The sequence below is a fragment of the Mastigoproctus giganteus genome, chromosome 5 (assembly GCF_048544385.1).
Source record: "Mastigoproctus giganteus isolate SK-2022 chromosome 5, ASM4854438v1, whole genome shotgun sequence".
Taxonomy (NCBI): domain Eukaryota; kingdom Metazoa; phylum Arthropoda; class Arachnida; order Uropygi; family Thelyphonidae; genus Mastigoproctus; species Mastigoproctus giganteus.
In genome coordinates this window covers 139,168,241-139,196,097 of record NC_143579.1, presented here as the reverse complement: position 1 = coordinate 139,196,097, position 27,857 = coordinate 139,168,241, and the positions used below count along the sequence as shown (strand labels likewise).

Below are 27,857 nucleotides of genomic sequence, written 5' to 3'. Positions count from 1 at the left end.
TATTATTTAAATTATTTTATTAATAAATATATGCAAATCATAGATCGTTGCAATAGTAATTTTTATAAATTCATAAAGATTGACTACCTACATATTGAGGCATACTTATATTACTTTTTCCCCAGGCGTAGGATTGCCTAGTTCCGTCTCTGATTCTATATATAGTATTAGCATATTGCCTAGTTCCGTCTCTAATTCTATATATAAAGTCCAGAACGGACTTTATATATAGAATCTTTATATATATAGAGATCTTTATATATATAGAGATCTTTATATATATAGAGATCTTTATATATAGAATCTATATATAAAGACGGAACTAGGCATATTGCCTAGTTCTGTCTCTTGATTCTATAAAGCTTATAAAGCATCAGCGATGATGCTTTATAAAAAAAAAAAAAAACTTCCCACATCACCCATGCGTCCCCTTCAATAATGTGTCATTCTTTTGAATTTATTCAAACCACCCATTTCCACAACAACACATGGAAGTTTGTTCCAAGAATCAAACTTCTGCTGGCTGAGGGCAAATCTCTGCACATCAATCCTATAACTATCCTTGCTCAATTTGAATCCGTGCTCCCCCTGCCTCCAATGTTCGTAGTCTGAGCAAAAGGAAGAATGCCATCAGCATTCAGATTGCTCAATCCATTCAAAGCCTTAAACAACTCAGTAAGATATCCTCGCAGGTGCCTAGTCTCAAGACACTGCAATTTTCAGAACTGAAACCTTTCTTGGTAAGACCACCCTTTTGTTTATTTCATTAATATCTCATTGACCTTCTCTGCACCTATTCCAGCAGATATATACACCCTTCCTAAAATGAAGTCTCAGCCCTGTATTTAATACTCAAGATGCAGCCTAACCATTGCCTAGTACAATGGTATATTCACTTCCTTCTCCTGCTAGCAAAGTTCCTGAATATCGACGACAAAACTCCATGATCTGGCAGATTGCCTGCAGTACTCAGACTGCAAAAATTACTCCCATGTCTTTTTCATTTTCCACTAGGCTGAATTGATATGCTATTTGGGATTACCACTACCCATATGCAGTACCATGCATTTGTCAATGTTAAACTTGAACTGCCATTTCTGCCTAGTTTTTTTAGATCTTTTGCAGTAGCATAACTTGATTACGGTCATTAACCACCCTGCCAAGCTTTGTATCATCTGAAAATTTAGACATTAAGCTTGTAATTACTGTAATTACTTCATCAATATCATTAATAAATGTGGAAAACAACAATGGGCCAAGCACTAGGAGACACCACTAATAATATTAGTCCACAAAGAGCAGTGTCCGTTAATAATCACTCTCTATCTTCTCCCACTCAACCATCTCTTTGTCCATAGCAGCAACTTGCCCCCAGTGCCACAATGCTCCAGTTCATACCGTAGTCTTTTATGTGCAACACTATCAAAAGCTTTCCTGAAATCCAAGTATAGGATATCAAAATTACCTTTTGCATCCAGTTCCTTTCTGACCACCACATCATGAAACAAGTAAATACATGAGCTGTGTTAGGGTAACTAAAAGTAAGAATAGGTGCATGTATACTTGCATTTACACCAATGCTAGGAGTATGGTAAGTAAATTTGATGAATTTGAAGTGCTGGTAAAGACACCAACTGTGGATATTGTTGGGATATCAGAGATGTGGTGTCACGCAGAATTGGAATTTGGGGAATATAATGTGTACAGAAAGGATAGACAGGATAGGAAGAGAGGATGGGTTATGCTGTTTGTTAAGAAACACATAAAAGTTAAGGCAGTGCATCCAGTTGACATGAGTGGACAGTGCAATATTGAGTCAGTTTGGTGTGACAAGCACTGGGAAACCAAAAATGAGAGTGTGTTATAGGCCTAACGACTCTGATGAGTACAATGACCAGCTGTACAATGGCCAGTAGTAGTAGTAGTAGTAGTAGTAGTGGCACGTGATGCAAGAAAGCAAGTGTATGAGCTTATGCAGCATCAGCCAAAAAAAAAAAAAAATCACACCATTCCCTCCAAATGACTGTCCAGTTCCTCCTTAAATTTATTTAACCTATCAACTTCCACAACGACAGATGGAAGTTTGTTCCAGCAATTAACCACCCGCTGGCTAAAGGCAAATTTCCGCACATCTATTCTACATCAGTCCTTTCTTAATTTGAACTTATGTCCCCGTAGGTTCGTAATCTGAACAAGTGGAAGGATCCCATCAGAATTCAGCGTGCTCAACCCATTCAAGGCCTTATAGACCTCAATCAGATCACCGCGCAGGTGCCTAGTCTCCAGCCACTGCAATTTGCAGAACTTAAGCCTCTCTTGGTAAGAGGATCCCTTCATTCCCCTCACCAATCGTGTTGCTCTTCTCTGTACACGCTCAAGCAAATCTACATCCTTCCTAAAATGAGGCCTCCAGACCTGTATGCAGTACTCAAGGCATGGCCTGACCATTGCCTTATAGAGAGGGACAACCACCTCCTTTTCCCTTTCCTTTCACGAGTCAAAGTAAATCAGAATGTCTTTATAATGGGGTGGGGGAGGACATTAACTTTCCAGATATTGACTGGAACTTGTGGGTTGGCCACTTTCACACTAGCAGGCCTTTTGTGGATTTACAAGACGACCGTTTTCTACAGGAGCATGTTAGAGAGAGAAATACACCTAACCCGATTATCAGCAGTGATTCTTCATGCGGGATTTACTTAAAGGTGTAATTACCATCAAGATTAAAGGGAAGGGTTTTTGCTTTCGCAAACGAGACTACAGTGTTCTCAGACAGTTTTTAAATTCTATACAGTGGGATGTTACCCTAATGATGTTACCCACAACAAATTCTGAAGGGGAAGCTCTCAGGGAAATAATCACAGGAGCTACTAGGCTTTTCCTATCAGCTACGAAATACTGATCAATACAGAAGCCTAAATGGATGTCAATTATCTACTAAGACAAGTTGTCAGAGAACAAAAATGCACAGGATGCATATAAATATCAGATGATACAGAGGCCTATGGTAGATATAACCTAGTCTGCAATCAAGTAACAATGGAGGTTCAGCAAGCAAAGTGAGATTGGCAGATTATGAGATATCACTGTCAAAAAATACCAAGAAAAGCAGCAAAGGTTTCTTTACTTATATCAACAATAGAAGGAAGGTGTTGAATCACATCTGTGATTCTGTCAGCAGTGCAGACAGGCTGCCAGGACATATCATTCATAAAGCCCCTTGATGGCTCAAAGGGTTTTGTGATGATATACAGGAATTTTGCTAGCAAGGATAAGGAGGAGATTATCCCACTGTGTAAGGCAATGGTTAGATTGAGGCACTAAGGCCTTAAATGGATTGAGTAAGCTGAATGTGAACAGCAGTCTTTCTATTGCTGTCTCTCATGTTTCAACATCAGGATATATAAATTTAAGTTGAGGAAGGATGGTTGCAGGAGAGATGTGTTTGATTTCGGCCAGATGGTGGTTGATTGTTGGAACAGGCTTCCATCTGTTGTTGTGGAAGTGGATGGCTTGAATAAATTCAGGGAAGAAAGGCAAATTTGTAGAGTAATAATGGGAAAGTGTGTAGTGTATTTTTTTTTTGGCTGATGCTATATAGGCTTGCTTTCTTGCCACTACATAATTTGTCAGAATCTTTCCTGCAGTTTTTTCAAGGAAGTTAGGCCACATCTTGAGTACTGCATACAGGTCTGGAGGCCGCATTTTAGGGAAGATTTATAGCTGCTGGAACTGGAATACAAAGAAGGGCAATGAGATTGGTGAGGCAGAACAAAGAACTGCTTTTACCAAGAAAGGCTTCAGTTCTGCAAATTGCAGCGTATGGAGAGTAGGCACCTGCAAGGTGATCTGATTGATGTGTTTAAGACTTTGAATGGCTTGAACAAACTCAATGCTGATGGGATTGTTCCACTTGCTCAGACTATGCACACGAGGGAGACAAATTCAAATTAAGGAAGGATGGTTGCAGAATAGATTTTGTTAAGTTTGCCTTCAGTCAATGGGTGATTAGTTGCTGAAACAAGCTTCCATCTGCTGTTGTGGAAGTGGTAGTTTGAATAATTCAAGGAGGAACTAGACAAACTAGTGGCTGAATAGGCGAAATGGGATTTTGTTTTGATTGATGCTTTATAAGCTTGCTTTCTAGCATCATTTGCCCCTATTAATAGTAATACTAATTCTTTTGAAATTAACTCGTGTTCCATCTGAGCTGCTGTTAAAAACTTGGAAACAAAGTTGCATGGGCTATTAAATTTTAAAATATCAGATCAGGTAAGAAGACACAATCCTGCCGTCCAACGGCCCACCATCTCAAAGAATCATCTAAAAGAATGACTTGCCATTCTGAGTACTGGAGACGTGGCTATCCCATTGAGCAAGCAAAAAAATTGGAATGAAGTAATGTGGTTGCAACCCGTGTTTTTATAGGCACAAATAATTTATATAACGTGTGGGTCTGTAAGGTGGTAGATAGATTTCTATTCTATTGGATACTCGTAATTTGCATGGCAGGATGCTTATTATATCAAATATTCACCTTTTGCAACACTGTTCACAATAAAACATTCATGAAAAACTTTTTTTTTTGTTAATTTTTTCAAGCAGTATATTAGCAGCCCCTTGTAGCAGCTTTGTTGGCACAATACTATATGCCGTTCATTGGGATATGTCCAGGTTCGACTCCCACCAATAACTAGAGGAATTTCCAAAGTCCTCTTCAACCAAGGCCATAATCAGTTCATCTCAGGTGGAGAGTACCCCCCAAGTTATTCTGGGATTTGTAGCCCACACAACATGAAATTGGCCTGATACTTTTACAGATAAATACAGTTGTTGTAGGGTTTTAAGCACATCAGCAACTTAGGCCTAATTGCACCATATATAATCTTCAGTTCTTACTTGACAACTCACTCTAATAATGCTTACATGGAAAACAAACATTATTTGTTAAGATGCAACAAGGATATCTCGAATCAGCGTAAATAGTTTTGCATGTTTAAAGCGCTTGTACCATTCAAATATCCTGTTTGTTGAAAAAGAGTCTTTACACTTTCAATGATTTCAAACAATCGTTTCTACTACTGTCTCTGTGCCAAAATTACATTGAACACCTGTGTTCAAAAAAATGAAAATATTAAATTCCTTACCATTACAATAGATAAAATTAACTTCTATACTGTGTTTTGTGAGAGCTCATGATTACTAGTAAAGTGTGAGCTTATTGTTTTTACAGCGTCTCCTGCCTGTCCTATTATTTTTTTGTATTATAAAGGACCTATTATTTTTTATATTTTTTTATTATTTTTCTTTGCGGAAATGGGTGGCGGTGAATATGTTATACAGAAGTGTAAACATACAAGTTCAGTGCTGCTAAGTTTTTTTTTTTTTTTGTGTCTGTGTTTATTATTATTATTTTTTTAATATTTCCCAACTTTTGTATGCATAATCTCAGAATCCTTGAATGTGCTCAGATGTATTTCCTCGTTTTCTCATGGGAAAACTATTATTGGAGAGCATTGTGTTTATTAAAATTTTAGATGTTCGGTAGTGTTTAGCTAAAATGAAACAGTCTTATAGGTGTCGATGCTTCTATACTAAAAACATATTTTTAAAAAATACAAACTTCACATGACTTTTATTAATAATGACCAGTTCTGAAAAGATTATTTCGAAGGTTATTTAGTTTGGTTAGGTTAATCATTAGAATTAATATTTTGGTAGATATATTATTATATGGTTTTGATATATGGACGCCTTGGTTAATACAGTTCATCTTGATTCACCTGTAACAAAAGTGTTCTGAAGTGGAAAGCTGATTTACAAAAAAAAAAAAAAAAAGCTTTAATAACTTTAATAAATGCTATCTGCTTAAATATATTTGAATACAGTAGGATACCAGTTACCTGAAATTTTATTTTAATTGAGTAATTTGGGTAATATTTTTGGGTAATTAAATTTTATTACCCAAATTCTACCTGGAAGATTACTGTACAAATTGGAACAATATGGTATTAAGGGTAAGTTGCTACAATGGATAAAAGAGTGGTTGAGTGGAAGAAGACAGAGAGTGTTAATCAATGGACGCTGCTCTTTGTGGACTAATGTTATTAGAGTCCCACAAGGTTTGGTGTTGAGTCCCCTGTTGTTTTGTATATTTATCAATGATATTGATGAAGGTACAGTAGAGCATCAGTTATCCAGAATAATTGATGTCAGACCTCTTCTGGATAGCCAAATTTTCCAGAAAATCAAACCAGAAAATTTTCTGGATAATTTTTCCGGTAAGATTAAATTTATTTAATCTTACCATAAGATTAAATTAAATTAGATTAATTAAATAAAAATTATAAACCAATCTCGGAAAACAGAAACATCCATCCAGGCATTTTTATGATTTTTATACAAAATGGGAAAATTATAAAGATTTTTAAATGCTCTATGTTTTTTCGAATTACTGATAATGAACATAGACAATGTGCATCCCAATGACATCTGCACACATAGCAATTATAACTCGCTCTCTTCTCATCTTAAAACTTGGTGCAGGCATTTCTCTTTTAGTGGCTAGGATTTTTCTCGGTAATGCTTTCCATAATAAGCCCATCTCATCAACATTATAATTTTTTTCTTTCTCATAATTTGCTATAACTGAAGCAAACTTACTTTTAAAGGACACCGCTGCCGATTCCTCTGCAGAAAGTTTCTCGCCTTGAACGTCGAGTGCACATATAACATGTCTCAGTTTAAATTTTCTCAGCCAATCTGTGCTTGCCTTAAAATCCTAATTACCTATTAATTTTCGATTAAAATCCAATGCTTTTTCACACAACATTGGGCCAGACACTGGTTCACCTAAACTTCACTTCTGCAGAAAACAAATAAAATAAAATAAAATAAAGTGAGTGCACTCTCTAAAGTGGCATTTTCAGGTTTCAACACCATCTTTTTCCTGCTAGATCCTCCTTCACTATCCATAATGAACACAAATTCTATTATAGCATTGGAATTTTTCTTGATGTAAATTGTTGAAGTCCCCACATTTAACTCTGGAGAGATTTTCTAAATTTTCACATTTTCTAATTCTATTAATAATTCCCGTTTTTTGTTGCAGTGTTAAACTATGCGTTTTCTTTTCGTTCACATTTTACCGTAAAAAATTTAGAAAAATAATAAATCGCGCAGTTTCAGGCTGTTATTATTCTTACTGAATATGGAGCTAAACTAATCTGAAATTCACTTATAGTTTCTGAGAAAACCCAGTAGTCTCTGTGATATTTTTCTAAAGCATATTTCTGAAGATCACATAGAATTCTAGAAGTCACAACTATAAAATGATTTGCAGTTTTCGGTTTATTGGGCTTTTTTTTTGTACAATCTGTTATAAACAGGTAATAAACTTGATCTTTCGCTTATTATAATCAAAATTCAATTTGCAAACGTGAAGCTTACTGTACTACCGTTAATAAAAAAAGAAGAAAGATCAGCCTTTCAAATTATTCAGGATAACCAACATCCTACTGTATATATATATATATCAGGCTTAATGTCGAAGTTTTCAGATGATACAAAGGTTGGCGGGGTTGTTAATGACAGTAATGGCAGTGTGCTACTGCAACAGGATCTAGAACATTTGGGCAGATGAGCTGAGAATGGCAACTGAAGTTTAACACTGACAAATGCAAAGTACTGCATATGGGTAGAAGTAACTCCAGATGAATGTCCCAACTGTGTGGTACTACACTTAGGGTGGTAGAAAATGAAAAAAGACCTGGGAGTGATGTGCAGTTGGATATGAAGTCTTTTGAGCAATGCAGACTAGCTGTCAGAGCAAGTCATGGGGTATTGTCAATGATATACAGGAATTTTACTAGCAGGGAAAAGGAGGTGATTATCCGTTTGTAGAAGGCAATGGTCAGACCATGCCTTGAGTACTGTCTACAAGTTTGGAGGCCTCGTTTTAGGAAGGATATAGAGTTGCTTGAGCATGTACAGAGAAGGGCAAAAAAATTGGTGAGGGGAACAAAGGGGCCCTCTTATCAAGAAAGGCTTAAATTCTGCAAATTGTAGCAGCTGGAGACTAGGCACCTGCGACGTGATCTGAATGAGGTGTATAAGGCCTTGGATGGGTTGAGCACGCTGAATTCTGATGGGATTCTTCCACTTGCTCAGATTAAGAACCTGAGAGGGCATAAATTCAAATGAGGAAAGACAGTTGTAGAATAGATGTGCGGAAATTTGCTTTTAGCCAGCGGGTGGTTAATAAGCTGGAATAACCTTTCATCTGTCGTTGTGGAAGTTGATAGCTTAAATAAATTCAAGGAGGAACTGGACAAACTTTTACCGGGTTTTTTGAATTTATTTTTATTTATTATTATTATTTTATTATTATTATTTGCATATGAGCTTATGCTTTCTTGCATCTCGTGCCTCTATTACTACTACTACATGTGCAATGTAAATGCCACCATTATACAAAATTTTAGACATTGTAGTTAACCTATAATTCGAATAGGTCACAATTTATTATAAATTATAACCTATAATATAACCTTTAATTTTTGTTTCCTTGGGGTAAAAATAAAATGAAAAATAAATTTTCTCTTTTTTGATATTCAGATATTTTTATAAAAAAAATCAGTCCTCAAACTTTTTGATCCTACTTCAGTAGACTGAGTTAAATTACATATAACGAATATAAACAAATCCATAATAATTGAATAACTTGGAATTAAATGTTCAAAATTACTTGCCCAAAATCTCGGGAGACAGGTTTATTACTTCATGAATTACACTTGGGATCTGAAGGCTCACCTGGTCCCTTAACGAATTAATTTTATGACTATCTTCTTTTAATGATGCTTCATAGCATTTTGAGGGTAACAAAGGGATGCTCAGGTGTGTAGTATTATTCTCATGGTCTGTAGTCTGCGGTGAGGATGAAGGGGCAGAATCCATTGCTGTACCATTGTCTCCTGAAAAAAGTTGTCGTTTTGCATGTAGCAACAATGCATTTCTATTAATATGCAGAGAATCTTCTGATAATGGTTCTATGTTCCCTGCAGAGTTCTCTGTATCAGGTAACTCAGATGCATCTGACCATCTGGTACGCTCTGTATCACAATCTGAATGCATCCTTGTATATGTAACCTGTATATCTTGACTGCATTTTGTTATATCAGTTTCTGTTTCCCTGGGTGTCTGATCATTTTGCTCAGTGTTATAGCCGTTATTTCCAGGATAGGGAGCACTCTTCTTACTACCATTTATTCCATCGTGAGATATCACCTGAGACTGGGATATGTTGCTATTTGATGAAAACTCAAACTTCCTCTTTCGGTTTAACACATGTGTATTATCTTCTTGAATGTCAGGAAAACTTCTTAACTGTTCCAAAGCAGGTGAAGTCTCTTCTTGCAAAGAAGTGACCACTTGAACTGGACAGGATCTGAACCATTCAATATCCATTTTTGTATTTTCACACAAGCCTTTTGTTGGATTGGGTTGTTTCAACTGCTCAAAGGTATTAATGCGATGACTGCCAATTAAAATGGCTTTTCCCCAAGGCAAACTAGTTAATGATAATCTCTGAACCTTATGCATCCAGAAGTGATAAGTTTTTATTGAATTTTTAATAATTTGAACATACTGCTTTGGATGGACATTCTTGGGACAGAAATAAGTCAAATTTTCTGATAACTGAAAAGAAAAGAAATGTTATATATCTTAAAATGGTGAATTTTTTCAACTTTGAAGATAATACAAAAAAAATGAAAAAAAACAAAGAATCTAAACTTTTAAGATATGAAAAACATTTTTTTTTAAAGGTCTAATTGTAATAGTCATGAAAGTTTAACAGGAATCTATCTTTTCTTGCACATATGCACTTTCATGACCAGCAGGTCCAAACTACTCAATAAATGCAATGGTTAATGTTGACTGTGGAAAAACTGGCCTAGCTATGAATTGCTTTGGTACTGCACTCCTTTCAACAAATGGCATTGGTAAAAAGTTAATGTCATTTATTGAAAACACTGTTTTTAAACCTTTATTATATAAAAGAAACCTCTGGAATGGATAAGAAATTGGCAGGATGCTAAATTGGTATAAACTTTATTTCACTTATAACCAGAAAAAAAAAAAAAAAAAAAAATTCAAATTTGTTACATCATAAAAAATTTGTTTTTAGTATAGGTATGCTGGATGTATTTTCTTTTTATTTAAAGTGCATTAAAATATTGAAATGTACATAAGTGCTCATTTTTGGTGGAATATTTCACAGAATGGTGACTGAACTGCATGAACCAGCATCAATTATAGCACTATTTAAATGTAAAATAAACTTAATAGGAAGAATGCTTTTTTTTTTTAAAGTTTAGCCTTAAGTTTTAATAATGTAACAACCTTGCGAAATTAAAACTTAGTGTGTTACTAGAAGAATTTGAGTCACTAAAGAAATAGGTGCTTGCCTTAATATATATAATAGCCTTAACAGGTACAGTCAGTCCTCGTATAACACGTGTTTACATTACACGAATTCGATCATACAAGATTTATAAATAGGGGAACGATATCTTATATAACACGAACCGAATTCGCTTATGCATGATTCGACTTTGTGTTTACAAGAAATGGCAGTCGAATGACAGCTGAACCACCCCAACCGAACGCAACACGATAGGAATGAAGAGAAAATTCTGAAAATGTATTTATGTTTTTTTTATATCAGTGAAGGGGAAACATTTCACCATAATAACGTAAAAACCCACACAATTCCAGCTATCGGTATTATCGCAAATGCAATTAGATCAAGTTTACTACCAGTTTATAACAGATTCCACTAGCAGGAATGCAACTGGAAATTGTTTTTATTGTTTTATAGTAGTAACCCCTAGAAATGTGCTTTAGTAAAATGTGAGGTGTTCATAGTGGAAAATTTATAGTGGCCTCATACTAGCGTTTATGGTCCGCCTCTGTCAATAGAGAAAAAAATATGAATTTGTGAAACGCTTTGAGTGAAATGAAAGACCATGTGATATTGCACGTGCTACAGACCTAAATGAGGCAACGCCGAGAATTACAAAGAATGCAGAGAAAATAAAAATAACTTTGATAGCAGGAGCAACTCAAAGTGTAATTAAAATCCATTAGATTAAGACACAAAGAATTGGAAGAGATGGAACGGCTGTCATCTGTTTGGATAGAAAATCAAACAAAAAACAAGTTTTCTTACGATAGAAGCAAAAGCATTAGCAATATTTTATTACGTAATAGTCATAATAAAATACATACGTATTTTATTAAGATTATTTATTGTTTGGTAATGTTTTGGTTACCACTATGTGTTCAATCTTGGGTGGTCGGTACCTAACCCTATTTTTCCCATAGGGCCTGTTGTTCATATTGCATGAGGGTTTCTAGGAACACAACTATCGTGCTATACGAGGACTGACTGTACTAGATAAATATAGAACTGTGCTGAAAACATGCCATAAGTTAGGTCAGAATATATGTCTGTCTACAGTTCTGTCCAGATGCAGTAGGATGCTGATGGGATTCTTCCTCTTGCTCAGAATAATCACCTGAGAGGGCATAAATTCAAATTGAGAAAAGACAGATGTAGGATAGATGTGTGGAAGTTTGCCTTTAGCCAGCGGGTGGTTGGTTGGTGGAACAGACTTCCATCCTTTGTTGTGGAGGTTGATAGCCTAAATAAATTTAATGCTGAGCTGGACAGGTATTTGGAACGAACGGAGGGGTGAAATGGGAGCGTGTTTTTTTTTTTTTTTTTTTTTTTAGCTGATGCTCCATAAGCTTGCTTTCTTGCATCATATGCCTCTACTGCTAATGCTACTATGTTGAAAGCACTGTGGATAACTCAAGACTATAGGGATTGTGCAAAGCTTTTTGGGAAAATGTTTTTATCAGTGTAACCTACACTTGTAGGTAATCTATTTTGTAGAGATGTTATTCATTTTAACAAAAGTGGTGCAAACGTTTTTTCCAGTATCACCATGGACACCTAAAGGTTTCAGGGAAACTGCTAGTTAGGAAAGAAAAGGGTAATACAGACACATGTTAATCTGATGATATGGACCAACGTAATGATTGCACACATCTCAAGAATTCTTGATTGTTGCTGTAACAGCCAATACTGGCAAGATATTCTGAAGGTGGCAACATTTCAAATTAGTGGGAAGCTAGAGCTAGGGAAACAAGCTTAAATAACTTCAAGGGTGTGTCAGGGAAGTAAACTACAGAAGAATACTTAGTCTTAATTGTATCTACAGTAATGTCAAGAGAATTGCCAATAATATGAGCAAATTCGAATTATGTTAGGATAGCATTAGCTATCCTAACATAATAGGGCTAACAGAAATGTGGTGTCATCCAAAAATTGGGGACGACGAGTTTAAGTATAATATGTACTATATTCAGGAAGAATACGAAAGATAGAAGGGACGGTGGCGGGACCAAGCTTCTTATCAAGAGGTCTGAGTGAAAAACAGCTTTTCCTGAGTCAGAAGTTACACCTTCCAGCATAGAATCTGCATGGTGTGAGGTAGTTGAAAGCAAAGGTATAACAAGGGTGGAAGTAATCAATATACTACAAGATTCTGAAGAGTATCTTGTAGTATATTGATTTGAACTGAATTGAACTGAAAGGGTAGCCGTGGGGATAAGCACCGGACCATCAGTAGCAATGACATGGGTTCGCACCTGGGTAAAGTAAAAAAAAAAAAAATTTAACTGAAAGGGTAGCCGTGGGGATAAGCACAGGACCACCAGTAGCAATGACATGGGTTCGAGCCTAGGTAAAGCAAAAATAAAATTTAAATATTTAATGCCGAAAATAAGTGGCGCCATCTAGCGGGCAAAATAAGAACTAAAATATTTTTGAAACTCGTCGGAGTCTGCTGACGAGGCTACTAGAGATGGTCGTGTTCCAAGCCGCTAAGTGGATTTTTCTTATTTATTGATTTGATATTATTGTTTTTCTAAAACTTTTGATTTAAATTTAGTAGTATAACATTATTTTGTGATTTTCTGATTAACTTGGTGTAATTATTCTTTACTCGGCCTTGTAATTGCATAAAAGTATCGGTAAAGGTTTCCACGTGTTTCAACTCCGGTACCGTTCGTAATTTTCCCGCCATTGTGATACGATAGTTGTATGCCGTACTAGATAGCGTTAGTTGAACTTCGTTAGGAGTTAAATTGTACGTTTAAATAAATACATATAACGACTTAGATTACAAACATAATATAATTAATTATATTTAACATAATTAATAACATAACATAATTAATTAATAAATTAATAGAATCATGACTCAGACCAGAGCAGCAAAGCAAAAGGCTCAAGCTAATGGAAGCGCTGTGGCTCAGAGCAGAACTGAGGGGGGCAGTTGTCCTCTGACTCACAGCCTTATAAAATGCACTGTTTGCTTGATGTTTGCAGAGCAATCGGGTACGGGACATGATACTGCCAAGGGGGATGTCTTTGTGTGTGCGCGATGCAAGGAGTGTATCGATATCAGGCAACAACTCGGCGTTCTTGTGGGCCTATATGAGAGCTTGAAGGACAGGGTGGATGCCCTCGAAGAAACTAAATTGAGGGGCCCATCAAGCTCTCAGCTGCCCACATCAACGCCAGAGCTTGCACTTGGGCATCGCGTGACACAGAGACAACCCCCAAGGCAGAATGCGCTGGTCCCGAAGGAACTAGTAGTTGTTGGTGACTCTATTGTCAGGGAAACGGGGAACATGCTTTGTAAAAAAGATAGGTGGAACAGGACCAGGGTATGTCTGCCAGGGGCAAAGGTTGATGACGTTGTAGAGCAAATATCATCTTTTAAGGGCACAAAAGGTGATATAGTTGTACACGTTGGCACTAACGATATTAAGAGTAGGAGACCAGCAGAATTACTTAACAAGTACAGGTCACTGTTGAACAAAAGCCGAGAATTAGGGTTGAATTTGAAAGTGTCTGCAATGCTGCCCAGACACGATAGGAGGGAGTATATGATGAGAGCCTTGTCGATCAATTCGGCCCTGGAAAGATTGTGCAAGGCTCAAGGGGTAGAATTTTTTTCAGCCTGGACTGTACTTGTTAACAGGAGAGATTGCTTCTACAGGGATGGGATACACTTAAATAGAAAGGGTGCAAGAATATTTGCTGATGCTATCGAGGCAGTGTTAGGTGGGTCGGAAAACTGCTAGCTTGGGGGGAGACAAAGACCAATAGATTGACAGTAGCCACTGGCAGAGGTGAAAGAGATTCTTGCACTGCTTCTATTAGAATGAGCAGAAGCCTGAAAAACAAGATGCATGGTATTTCAGAGACTGCTGGGAGCCATTGCGGTACAAGTAAACACATGGGTTGTGTTAGGGTAGCTAAGAATAGAAACAGGTGCAGGTATACTTGCGTGTACACCAATGCTAGGAGTTTAGTAAATAAATTTGATGAATTTGAGGTATTGCTCAAAACATCAAAGGCAGATATTGTTGGGATATCAGAGACGTGGTGTCACACAGATATAAGGGATGCAGAAATGCAATTTGGGGAGTACAACGTCTACAGAAAGGATAGACAGGATAGGAAGGGGGGAGGGGTTATGCTATTAGTTAAGAAACACATAAAAACCAAGGAAGTGAAGCCAGTCGACATCGCTGGACAGTGCAGTGTTGAGTCAGTTTGGTGTGACATAAGCATTGGGAGATCAAAATTGAGAGTAGGAGTGTGCTATAGGCCTAATGACTCTGATGAGTATAATAAGGAACTGTACAGGGAAATAGAGTGGGCCAGTAAATTAGAGAGTCTTATAATGGGAGATTTTAATTTCCCAGATATTGACTGGAATTTGGGGGCTGGTTACTCACACACTAGCAGGGCTTTTGTGGATTTATTGGATGATTGTTTTCTACATCAGCATGTTCGGGAGGCAACTAGAGGGAGTAATACTCTTGATTTGATTATCAGCAGTGATTCTTCATGCATTAAGAATCTGCAGATAAATGAACCACTAGGTGGCAGTGATCACAGTGTGCTGAAGTGGGATTTACTCAAAGAGGTAACTACCATTAGGGGTAAAGGGAAGGGTTATTGCTTCCGTAAAGGCGACTACGATGGACTGAGACAGTATTTAAATTCTATACAGTGGGACCAACTGATGATCTTACCAATAGGAAATTCAAAATGGGAAGCATTCAAAGAACTTATCTTGGAAGCTACTAGGCTTTACATACCAACTAAGAAATATTGTTCAAGGTTTAGGCCAAAATGGATGTCAGATGAACTAATGAGGCATATGGCAGAGAAGAAAAATGCATGGGATACTTACAAATTAACACATGACACAGAAGCCTATGATAGATACAAGTTGATATGCAACCAAGTTACAAAGGAGGTTAGGCAGGCGAAGGCAGATTACGAGAAATCCTTGGCAAGGGATGCAAAGAAAAACAGCAAAGAGTTCTTTACTTATGTAAACTCTAGAAGGAAGGGGATGAATCAGATTGGTCCACTTGATATTGATGGGTCAACTGTTGATGATCCTGCTCAGGTAGCTAACAAACTAAATGAATATTTTGCATCGACATTCACACATGAGGAGTTATTCAGCAAGGGGAATGCCAGAGGTGTATTCAACTCTAGCAGTAAGCTACAGAATCTTGAAATAACTGGGAGTAAAGTGGAGGAGAAACTGTTGAAGATAAACACAAGAAAGGCACCCGGGGTGGATGGGATCTATCCAGTTATATTAAAGGAGGCAGCAAAGGAAGTAAGCAAACCCTTAGCCATAATTATGAGAGCTTCCTTGGACTCAGGGGAGGTACCCATAGACTGGAAATGTGCAAATGTGACCCCAATTCACAAAGGAGGATCAAAGGCTGACACAAGTAATTATAGACCTGTGAGCTTAACTTCTGTTCCAGGAAAATTAATGGAGGCACTGGTTAAAGAAGCACTGCAGGATCATTTAGACAAGACTTCAGTTATAGCTCAGACACAGCATGGTTTTGTTAAGGGGAAGTCTTGCCTGACCAACTTGATTGGATACTATGATGCAGTCACAAAAGAACTGGATGCAGGGAATAACTTTGATATTATATACTTGGATCTTAGAAAGGCTTTTGATACTGTTGCGCATGGAAGACTGCTACACAAATTGGAGCAGTGTGACATTGGAGGCAAATTGCTGCTATGGATAAAGGGGTGGTTGAGGGGGAGAAGACAGAGAGTGGTAATCAATGGACACTGCTCATCGTGGACTAATGTTATTAGTGGAGTCCCTCAGGGCTCAGTGTTGGGTCCATTATTGTTTTCTGTATTTATAAATGATATTGATGATGGTATATCAAGCTTAATGTCCAAGTTTGCAGATGATACAAAGGTTGGCAGGGTTGTCAAGGACACTACTGACACTATGCTGCTGCAACAGGATCTGGAAAGGTTGAGCAGATGGGCTGAGAGGTGGCAAATGAAGTTTAACATTGACAAATGTAAAGTACTACACATGGGAAAAAGCAACCCCAGAGCAACGTATCAACTCTGTGGTACTACACTGACAGTGGTAGAGAATGAAAGGGACTTGGGGGTGATTGTGCAGGCAGATATGAAGTTCTCTGAGCAGTGCAGATGGGCTGCAAGAGTAGCTCATGGAGTATTGTCAATGATATACAGGAATTTTTCCAGCAGGGATAAGGAGGTGATTATTCCATTGTATAAGGCAATGGTCAGGCCACACCTAGAGTACTGTATACAGGTCTGGAGGCCTCATTTCAAGAAGGATGTAGAGCTGCTGGAACGAGTACAGAGAAGGGCAACAAGATTAGTGAATGGAACAAAGGGGTGCTCTTACGAAGAAAGGCTTAAGTTTTGCAAATTACAGTGTCTGGAGACTAGGCACCAGCGAGGTGATCTGATAGAGGCATATAAAGCCTTGAATGGTTTAAGCATGCTCAATGCTGATGGGATTCTTCCTCTAGCTCAGAAAAATCACCTGAGAGGGCATAAATTCAAATTGAGGAAAGACAGATGTAGGATAGACGTGCGGAAATTTGCCTTTAGCCAGCGGGTGGTTGGTTGGTGGAACAGACTGCCATCCCTTGTGGTGGAGGTTGATAGCCTAAATAAGTTTAAGGCTCAGCTGGACAAGTATTTTGAACGAACAGAGGGGTGAAGTGGAAGTGGTTTTTTTTTTTTTTTTTTTTTGGCTGATGCTGCATAAGCTTGCTTTCTTGCATCAAATGCCTCTACTAATGCTAATGCTAATGTATGCAGATGGAATATGCAAGAAAGTGTGAATGTCTTATTATGAGTTATTTCAACTCACTCCTAACTGATAGGAATAAGTGGTAGGGAAACTCACAATGGGAACAAAATTTTTAAATAAACTATATTCTTATTATTTGTACCAGTATTTTAGAAAAAATACTAGAGGTAAAAATATGCTAGACCTCATCAATGCTCGCAATTCAGATGATATCATTAGGCTTACAAAACAGAAACTATTGGCAGGTAGTGATATCATACAGTCATTAATTGAAACACGAAGAAAGATACTGTGGTAATTAAAGGTAAAGGCATGGTTTTTAATTTCATAAAAAAGGACTGACAGTTTAAAGCACAACATGGGATCTATTAATTGGGTGGACTATCATAGGGTGGACGAGTATATTAGAATTATTTGGAAGCAGTAATCACAGAAACCATGAAAGCATACACACCATTAAGAAAATATAGAACAAGGAGGATGTTGAGATGGATGAAAATGGAGCTGGCCAGTTAATAGAACAGAAAAAGATGTCATGGGAAAGTTAAGAGCAATAAAAAGTATTAAAGCCTATAACAGCCAAACTGATCTGTAATAGTACTACAGAAAAAGTTAGGCTAGCCAAGACTGAGTATGAGAAAGCACAGCCTAAGGGAGCAAAGAATGAGGGCAAGGAGTTTTTCACGTACGTGAATACAAAGTCAAAAATAAATCAGATCAGATGACCCTGGTATACTGCATGTGGGAAAGTCTAAGATAACCCAGCTGATGTTGCAAATGAATTAAATAGGTACTTCACATTGAGCCTTACTGATGAAAAACCTTTTGTGTGAGTAGATTCTGTATAAGCAAAGCTAAGACCTATGAAATTAGTGATTTTGAAATTATAGGCGACTGTTTATTAGAAAAACTTTCAAACTTAAAGTGCAGTAAGATTACTGGAGTTGATGGCATATAACCAATAATCTTGGGAGAGGGTGGCAGTAGAGTGCATTGAATCACTGAGGTTAATTATGAGGGCATTCTGGTCTTGGGAGAGATTTGTTTAGACTGGAGAAGTGCCATCCTATACATAAAGGTGGTTGTAAGAGTGAAGTCAGTAACTACAGACTGATTAGCCTGACTTCGGTGGTGGGGAAAATCTTGGAGGCAAAGAATGATTAAAGTGCAATCCAGGGATATTTAGATAAAAATGGCATCCTGAAGAAACACAACACAGCTTTACTAAGAGAAAATAATGTTTAACCTACCTGGTAAGCTGTTTTTACACAGGGTGAAGAACTGGATGTAGGGAACAGTTTCAAATGAAGTTTATTTGAATACTTTTAGCATGGCATTTGACTCAGTGAACATGCTAAGATTACTGGCAAGATTCTAACATGAATTACAGGTTGGCTGAAGTGCAGAAGGCAGAGGCTTGTGATTAGTGGATTATTCTTTAGATTGGTATAATTTTCAGAAATTCTCAGACCCCAAAGATCGGCTCTTGTACCACTGATGTTTCTGGTTTTTATAAACAACATAGACACAGGAATTGAGGGCATGATGTCAAAATTGGCAGATGATGGTTGGAAAAGTCATTAATGATTAGTGACAAGCAAATCCTTAAAGATGATTTGAATAGGCAAGGGTGATCAGAAAAGTGGCAGCTATGTTTTCTTAACACTTGGAAAATAGTAACCTCAAAATAACCTACCTGTTTGGTGGGGTTGAATTAAAAACAGTAGAGGAAGAAAGAGATCTAGGATTTATGATACAGTCAAATATGAATTTCTCTGAGCAGCATAAACAGGGCAGGAAAGCCCATGTCACCCCTCTTGATTTATTGACCAGTAACTTGTAGAGCTAGGAAGGTCGTATAATTCCACTGTATTAGGCAAATTAAGACCTCACCTGTAACACTGTGTCCAAGTACAAAGACCTCATCTAAAAAAAGACACTGAGCTAATTCCAAGGGTCCAAAGATGGGCAACCTGCATGGTGAGATCAGCAAAAGGGCGACCATACATCATTGCCTTATGTGGGCTACAAAAGATTGGTAGCCATGCACCTTAGATGGGTACCAATTTAGGTCTATAAGGCTCTGAGAGGGGACAGTAAACAACAGAATTTTTACTGTTATAAAGAATTACAGAATTAGGTAAGTTAGTTAGTTATTTGGTTTTTAGGAGCAATAGCAACTAAGGCCATATTGCTCCGCGTTATGCGGTGGTCATTCTCTGACCTTTCCGCACCCTCCGTATTTGGTGACAGAATTAGGGATCACAAATTTAAAGTACAGGGTAAGAGTTTTAGACTGTACAGTTTTTTTTTTTTTCAGCCAATGGGTTGTTAATTACCGGAACAAGTTGCCTCCTTAGGCAGTTTATGCTGACAATTTGAAGAAATTCAAAGGTCAACTGAATAGTTATCTACATGAGGAAGGAAGCACATAATTAATATTACATTTTTATTATTATTATTATTATTATTTTTTGGTTGGTGTGGAAAAGCCTGTTACTTCCTTGCAATATATGACTAATACTACTTGAATAATAACGTGAATAATCCTAATGCCTTACCTTCTTTTAACATTACAGATAATGACAATTTACAACCATTATATGATAATACACCTAATTCTGTTTTTGCACGAACTTTTTTTACACGAATTTGGTTTAACACGAATTCAAAATAAAAATTTATTCTCTTTTTACGCGAGTCATTTTGATTTAACACGATTTCTATGAATTTTCTTTTGCCTAAATTCTAAGAAATTTTTTTTTTATTTGTGGCATATTAGTATCATTTCTATATTACACGCATCAATAGATTGGATAACAGCTAGTGTTTGCGTTTTGAAACGCGTGCTTTTGCTTACCAATGTTTACGTCTAGGTATCTATGAATCATCAACGTTTTTATTAATTTTGTGCACATCTACGGTATTCGTGCATTGTATCTTCAGCAGACATGTAGTAGTAAGCTCTATTTCAAAGTGAAAGAATCTTTAGTGAAATTTGTGCACATATAAATTTATTAATTTTGCCGATAGTCAATAAATTGTAAGTTTACAAAATTTTCATACCTTTTTTTATTAATTATAACTGAGATATTTTTCGGTAGCCCTTATATAATGTCGAATAATTCGCCTATTACCAAAATGAAAAGGAAAGCGATTTCTTTGGAACTTAAAATTCAAATTTTAGATCGTCTTGCAACTGGACAAGGGGCTACGTCTGTAGGAAGGCATTTTGGTGTACATGAAGCTACCGTAAGAACTATTAAGAAAAATGAAGCTGCAATTAGGAAGTCGGTATGTTCTGGAACAAAAGTAAGTGTTAATTCATCATCATATACAAGAGATATTGTCAAGGAAAAAATGGAAAAGGCCCTGGTAATGTGGATAGAAGATCAGTCACAAAAAAGAGTACCAGTAGATGGAAATGCCATCAAGCAAACAGCACTAAGAATTTACAGACAGATTAAAGAAAAGGAGCCAAACACTTCATCTCAGTTAAACAGAAAGTATGAATTTTCTGCGAGTACAGGTTGGATGACAGGGTTTCTTAAAAGGAATGCTCTTCATAATATAAAAATTAAAGGTGAAACTGCATCTGCAGATGAATCGGCTGCTAAAGTATTCCCGCAGGAACTTGCAAAAATTATTGAAGATGGAGGATACACTCCTGATCAAGTGTGGAATGCAGATGAAACTGGTTTCTTCTGGAAACGAATGCCGAACAGAACGTATGTAGCCAAATCGCAGAAAACTGCTGGTGGTTTTAAGGTAGCTAAGGATCGTGTGACCTTATTATTTTCCTCCAACGCTTCAGGAGATCGTATGTTGAAACCACTGCTGGTAAATCGAGCCCTAAACCCACGTTCAATGAAAGGTGTAGATATCAATAAATTGCCTGTTCACTGGATGGCAAACAAGAAGGCCTGGGTGACCACTACTATTTTTACAGAATGGTTCAACAAATGTTTCGTCCCAGAAGTCAGACGTTATATGAATTTGAAAGGTCTCGAATTTAAAGTTCTTCCGATTCTTGACAATGCACCCGGCCATCCTGTCTTGGAACACCCAAATGTACAAATTTTATTTCTGCCACCTAATACTACATCTTTGATACAACCGCTAGACCAAGGTATAATTGCGACAATTAAAACATATTACGTAAAACGAACATTCCAACACGTTTTGGACAAACTGAATGATGAAACACTAACAGTCATTGATGTGTGGAAGAAATTCTCAATTATGGATTGTATCAATCAAGTTGGATTAGCGTTAACTGAATTAAAACCAGCAACTTTAAATGCGTGTTGGAAAGCGGTTTGGCCACAATGTGTAAAAAGCAAAGATCCCATCATCCCTAATACGACCGAATTTCCCAACATCATTACAATGGCACACAAAATTGGTGGAGAAGGATTCGATGATCTATCGTTTGAAGATATTGATGAATTGTTAACCGACAAAGCCCTAAGCGAAGATGAAATATTAGAGGTTGTCCTTGGGACTCCTTATCCCACAGAACGTAGTGATAATGAAGAAAATGATCCTGTTCTAAATGCAGATTTAATAAAAGAAGGTCTGGAACTGGCTAGAAAATTAGGTAATCATTTTGTCAAACATGACCCTAATGAGGAACGCGCTAGGAAGTTTCAACGCGAACTGAAGTTGTTGACAGCCTCTTACAGAGAATTATATAACGGACTAACCAAAACACGAACACGATTAATAACTGAATTCGTTCGTAAAACTGGTGAAACATCAGCACCAGAGGAGATTCGTGCTGATTTTGCTGAAGAGATCACAGAAAGAATTTCATTAATAGAGGAAGAAGACGATGTCCACAACATTTCTAGTGATGGCAGTGATATTCCAGTCGTACGCAAACGTATGCGCCGTTTATTATCAGAAAGTGGAAAATGAATAAAATCTTGTTATATGTAAAACAGATTTTTTTTGTTCATGAAGAATTTTTTTTCATTTCATATGCATACAAATTTATTTTAGTACATTTTAATTACATATTATTACATGTGTATTTTGTTGAAATAAAATAATAAGCTTAAAACGAATATTTTATGTGTTTTTTTTTAAATTATTTTTACTGATTTTTTTAGATCCGGAACCAATCTTCTTTTCTTCCATAAATACAATGTCTTTTTTTACACGAATTTTTTTTACACGTATTTTTCAGGAACGTATCTATCGTGTAAAAACAGAATTAGGTGTATTACCTTCTGATAACATTATGGATGGCTGTTACATCCTCCCAGAACTGACACCAAATACAGTTGCCACAAAAATTAAATCAGTATTAGTATTAATAACGGCCGCATGGTGCAAGAAAGCCTATGGCTTATGCTGCACCAGCCAAAAAAAAAAAAAAAAAATCCGAACAAAACAATGATAAAAATAAATAAATAAAATAAATAACTAAATAATAATAATTAATAAATAAAAAAATAAAATAAAAAAGAAATAAAAAGGAAATTAAACCTATCATCCTATGCGCTTCCCTTACCCGAAAGTACTATCCAGATGACCTTTGAATTTCACCAAACTGTCGGCCTCTACCACCCATGAAGGCAACTTATTCCAGTAATTTATAACTCACTGGCTAAAATAAAACTTCCTGCAGTCCAATCTATACATTTCCCCCCGTAACTCGAATTTATGTTCCCTAGTTCTAGCATCATTTATAATCTTGAAAATTTTGTCCTCATTCATTTTACTGATGCCTCTCAGAGCCTTAAACACCTCAATCAAATCTCCTCTAAGGTGTCTAGTTTCCAAACTCTGCAACCCACATATTCAAAGTCTTTCTTCATAAGGACGCCCTTTTGCCGATCTCACCAGGCGAGTTACCCTTCTTTGCACCCTTTCAAGAAGCTCGATGTCTTTCTTTAGGTGCGGTCTCCATACTTGAACACAGTATTCCAAGTGTGGTCTAACATAAGCCTTATATAATGGGATTATCACGTCCCTATCTCTACTTGCAAAAGTTCGATAGATCATCGATAGGACACCATGGGCCTTCCTTGCAACCTGTTTACAATGCTCAGAGAATTTCATGTCTGACCCTATCGTAACACCCAAGTCCCTTTCCTCCAGTACTGGGTTTAGTTGAACTCCACCAAGTGAATAAGTTTTTTTGGGATTACTGTGTTTACACTTTGTTGGATTAAAGCACAGCTGCCATTTTTCTGACCATTCCTGAAGTCTATCTAGGTCTCTCTGAAGAAGCTCAGCTTGACAGTGATCATTAACTACTCTACCAATTTTAACATCATCTGCAAATTTAGACATCACGCCCTCTATCCCTTCATCAATGTCGTTTATGAAAATTAAAAACAACAGTGGTCCTAATACTGATCCTTGGGGAACCCCACTTCTTACATCAACCCAATCTGAGGAATAGCCATTTATCACAACCCTCTGCCTCCTGCCCTGAAGCCATCCTTCTATCCATCTAAGGATTTTCCCAGTGATTCCAACCTGTTCCAGCTTATAAAGCAACCGCTCATGTGGGACTGAGTCAAAAGCTTTGCTGAAATCTAAATAAACAATGTCGAAATTATTCCCTAAATCCAGCTCGTGAGTGACCCTTTCGAAATAGCGAACCAGATTTGTTAAACATGATTTTCCCTTTACAAAACCATGCTGAGTATCCTTGAGAATTTCAATTCGATCCAAATGATCCTGAATTCCACCCTTGATCATTGCCTCCATGATTTTGCCTACTACTGAAGTTAGACTGACAGGTTGATAATTTCCAACTTCACTTTTAGAGCCACCCTTATGTATGGGAGATACATTTGCACTTTTCCAATCCAAGGGAATCTCCCCAGAGTCTAGTGATGCTCGCATAATTAGCCCCAATGGTTCAATGCACTCGCCTGCCGCCTCTCTTAAGATTATAGGGTATATTCCATCAACTCCAGGAGCCTTACTGGTCTGTAGGCTCGAAAGTTTTTTCATTAAATATTCTTGCGAAATTTCAATATCATTAATTACATATTTTTTAACTTCGCTCCCACAATTTCCCATTGCCACAAAAGGCTTTTCATTTGTAAATATCAATGCAAAATAACTGTTGAGTTCATCTGCAACAGCAGCTGGTGTATTTATTACTATCCCCTTTCCCTTACGTAAAGGTCCGATCTGGTTTGTCCTGCTCTTCTTGGCATTTATATATGTGAAGAATTCTTTATACCCCCTCTTTGCTCTGTTTGCTAGTGATTTCTCATAAACTGCCTTTGCCTGTCGAACCTTTTCCGTGGCTCTATTACACATCACCTTTTAGCTGTTATAGGCTTCAGTACTTTTTATTGCTCTGTAACCTTTCCATGCCACCTTTTTCTGCTCAAGTAATGTGGCAACTTCACTATTCGTCCAACTTGGAACGCTTCTCGTGGAGTATTTTTTTAATGGTATATACGCATTCTAGGCATCTGTGATTAATGTTTTAAAAGCGTACCACAGTTCAATTGTATTCATTCTCTGCGAGATATCTACCCAGTTAATAGAGGCCATGTAGTACCTTAAGGCATCGTAATTTCCTTTTCTGAAATTAAAACCCATTCCTTTGCCTTTTACTGCTGCTACCTCTCTCGTCATCATCCACCGTAGAACTCCGTGATCACTTCCTGCTACTATGTCATCTGATTCATGTGTGATGATGAGGTCTAGGATATTCTTTTCTCTAGTACTTTCCCTGACATGTTGATACAAATAACAGTCATCTAGTTGATTTAAAAATTTTGTTCCCCATGTCGGGTTTCCTTCCCATTTACTCCAATCAATTAGAGGCAAATTGAAATCACCCATAATAAGGCATTGACGCTTACTTGCCCATTCCATTTGCATGTAGAGGCTTTTGTCATAATCTTCACAATCACCTGGTCTGTAGATTACTCCTACTCGCATTATACCTTTGTTTCCAACTATCTCACACCATACAGACTCTATACTAGCATGTGAAATGTCTGAATCCTGGAAAGCTATCGTCGCTCTCAGGCTGCTTCTGATAAGAAGCATTACCCCGCCACCCCTTCTATCTAACCTATCCTTCCTAAATACATTATACAAGCCGTACTGAAACTCATCATCCCCAATTTCCGAGTGGCACCACGTCTCTGTAAGCCCTATTATGTCCGCGTTACTTGTTTTAACCAGCAGTTCGAATTCGCTCATTTTATTGACGACACTTCTAACGTTACTGTATAAATAAACAATTAAGATTTACTGTTCTTGTATATTTAACAACCCTAACACAACCCTTGAAGTTTTTAGGCTCTCTTCCCTGATATTAGCTACCCGCTCACGTGAAACGTCTTTGCCCCCAGAACATCTAGATAATATGTCCAGTTGGGGTAACAGATAAGAACTCTTAAGGTATGTGCAAGAGTTACATTGACCAATATTATCAGATAAACGCGTGTCAGTATTACCCACATCCCCCCTAACTAGCAGTTTCCCTGAACCTTTAAGGTATCCTCAATAATACTGGAAAAAACTTTTGCACCACCTTTGTTTAAGTGTATCCCGTCTCTACAAAACAAATTCCTTCTACCTACAAGTGTGGGCCATGCTGATAGAAATTTACCCCCTAAAGCCTTGCAGATTCCTTCAAGTCTTGAGTTAATCCACAAGGCTCTTAACATATAATCCCTCCTATCGTGTCTGGGCAGAATTGCAGACACATAGACATTATGGCCTAGCTCGCGACATTTCCTCAGCATGGTCCTGTATTTTTCCAACAAATCGTCAGATTGTGTACGTTTAATATCATTTGTCCCCACATGAATAATAATATTTTCTTTACCCCCTTTAAAATCTGACAATCTGTTGGTGACATCATCAATAGTTGCTCCTGGCAGACATACCCTGGTTCTGCTCCACCTATCTTTATTACAAAAAATATTCCCCGTTTCCCTGACAATGGAGTCTCCTAATAAAACAATGTCCTTTTTAACCAGAGTAGTTTGCACTTGGTTTTTCTGTTTTGAGGCTCGAATCGGGTGTGCATCACTTGGTAGATTGCTGGAGTTTTGAGTCCCTGACGAGCTCCCAGATGCATTATTTTCGAGGGCAAGCACTCGTTTTTTTCAGGGACTCAAATTGTTCCATCAGTGCACCAAATTGTAATTTAAGATCGGTGCACTCCTTACATCGATCACAAAGAAAAGTATCCCCAGGTGAGGTAGGATTAGTCACCAGGTCGACCTTGGAAAACATTCCACAGGTTCCACAACGGATTAAATCATGACTCACCCGTAAATCGCCATCTGTCACGATACCCTGTGACGTGTTTAAGGCAGATCTCGTAACTACCATTATAAAATTAAATAAATATCAATAAATAACAAAGTAACTTTAAAAAATTATATCTATAATATTATTAAAATCAAACAGTTACAGGAAAACCTATAACAAAATAATCCAACAATATCTAAATAAATCAAATATTTAAAAGCACTATCCAAAAGTAAACCACTTAACTGAGGAGCCCTGTCTAAGCGCGTCTGCTCACCTCTAATGCCAACGTATTTATCGAATTTATTCGTATTTATTACCGGGGCATTACGTATTTATTACTGGGGCATTTTCTACTAGTAGGAAAAGTAGTAACCATTTTCTTTTTGCATCCAAGTGCTTAAAAACCTCGACACAGCCCTGTTTGTAACTTAATGCATAATATCTTATAATATGTCACGGAAAACAAATGAATGTATATACTTAGTTATGATGTAATGTATATACAATATGATGTAAGGAAGTAAACTACAATAAAAACATTTTTTAAAAAATACCCGATTTGTTCTCTTCAAATTTTCCTAAAGCTTGCATGTGTACGCACACACACACACACACACACACAGTAAATTCCTGTTATAGCACTTTCAAAATATAATACAAAAACCTTTGATTCGGTACCACACAATTTGCTTTGTCTCAAATTAAAGCACATATATATATATATATATATATATATATATATATATATCAAGTAATGCCTTATCACTTATGTAAACTTCAACAACAGGAAAAGCAGAGTTCTTTTTGATGGAAGTTACTCCTCCACTTTTCCTATACAAAGGGGAGTCCCACAGGGTTTTCCTCCTGGACCATTATTTTTTGCAATATATATTAATGACATATAAGATTGTATGCAACATGTAGACATCAAAGTGCTCTCATATGCAGATGACTTGAAAATATACAAAACCATCAAATCAATACAATATTGTGAAATACTGGAAAATGGATTAGACACTATCAACCTGGTGGATTACAAATAATAGACAAATGCTGCACCGTCCCTATTGCAGACTATCATAAAAAACGTAAGATTAATTATCCCTATAAAACCAATAATCATGAGTTAATGAGAGTACAAGATGTTTCAGATTTGGGGGTATGGTTTTCTGCCAAGGGAAACTTCAACATACATATAAATAAGACTACAGCATAGGCCTCCAAATCTCTTCGACTGCTTAAAAGAATCTGCTTTGACCTTTCCAACATACAATTCATAAAAACAGCATGCATAATGATCATTAACCCGATACTAGAATATGCCTC

At 37.0% G+C, this 27,857-nt stretch overlaps 2 protein-coding genes across 2 annotated transcripts in view; both read right to left on the bottom strand.

The window, feature by feature from the left end:
* The window catches only part of LOC150085729 (uncharacterized), a 155,528-nt gene extending 145,936 nt beyond the window's left edge, over nt 1-9,592 (bottom strand). The window contains exon 1 of the mRNA XM_090373465.1: nt 8,751-9,592. Within this exon, the coding sequence (XP_090229591.1) occupies nt 8,751-9,465 (715 nt within the window). The 5' untranslated portion in view covers nt 9,466-9,592. The remainder of the gene's footprint in view (nt 1-8,750) is intronic.
* LOC150085728 (uncharacterized) overlaps nt 9,476-27,857 on the bottom strand; it is a 116,612-nt gene continuing 98,230 nt past the window's right edge. The window contains exons 6-7 of the mRNA XM_090374666.1: nt 9,570-9,696; nt 9,476-9,510 (exon numbers count right to left, since the gene is read on the bottom strand). Of these exons, the coding sequence (XP_090230792.1) occupies nt 9,476-9,510; nt 9,570-9,696 (162 nt within the window). The remainder of the gene's footprint in view (nt 9,511-9,569; nt 9,697-27,857) is intronic.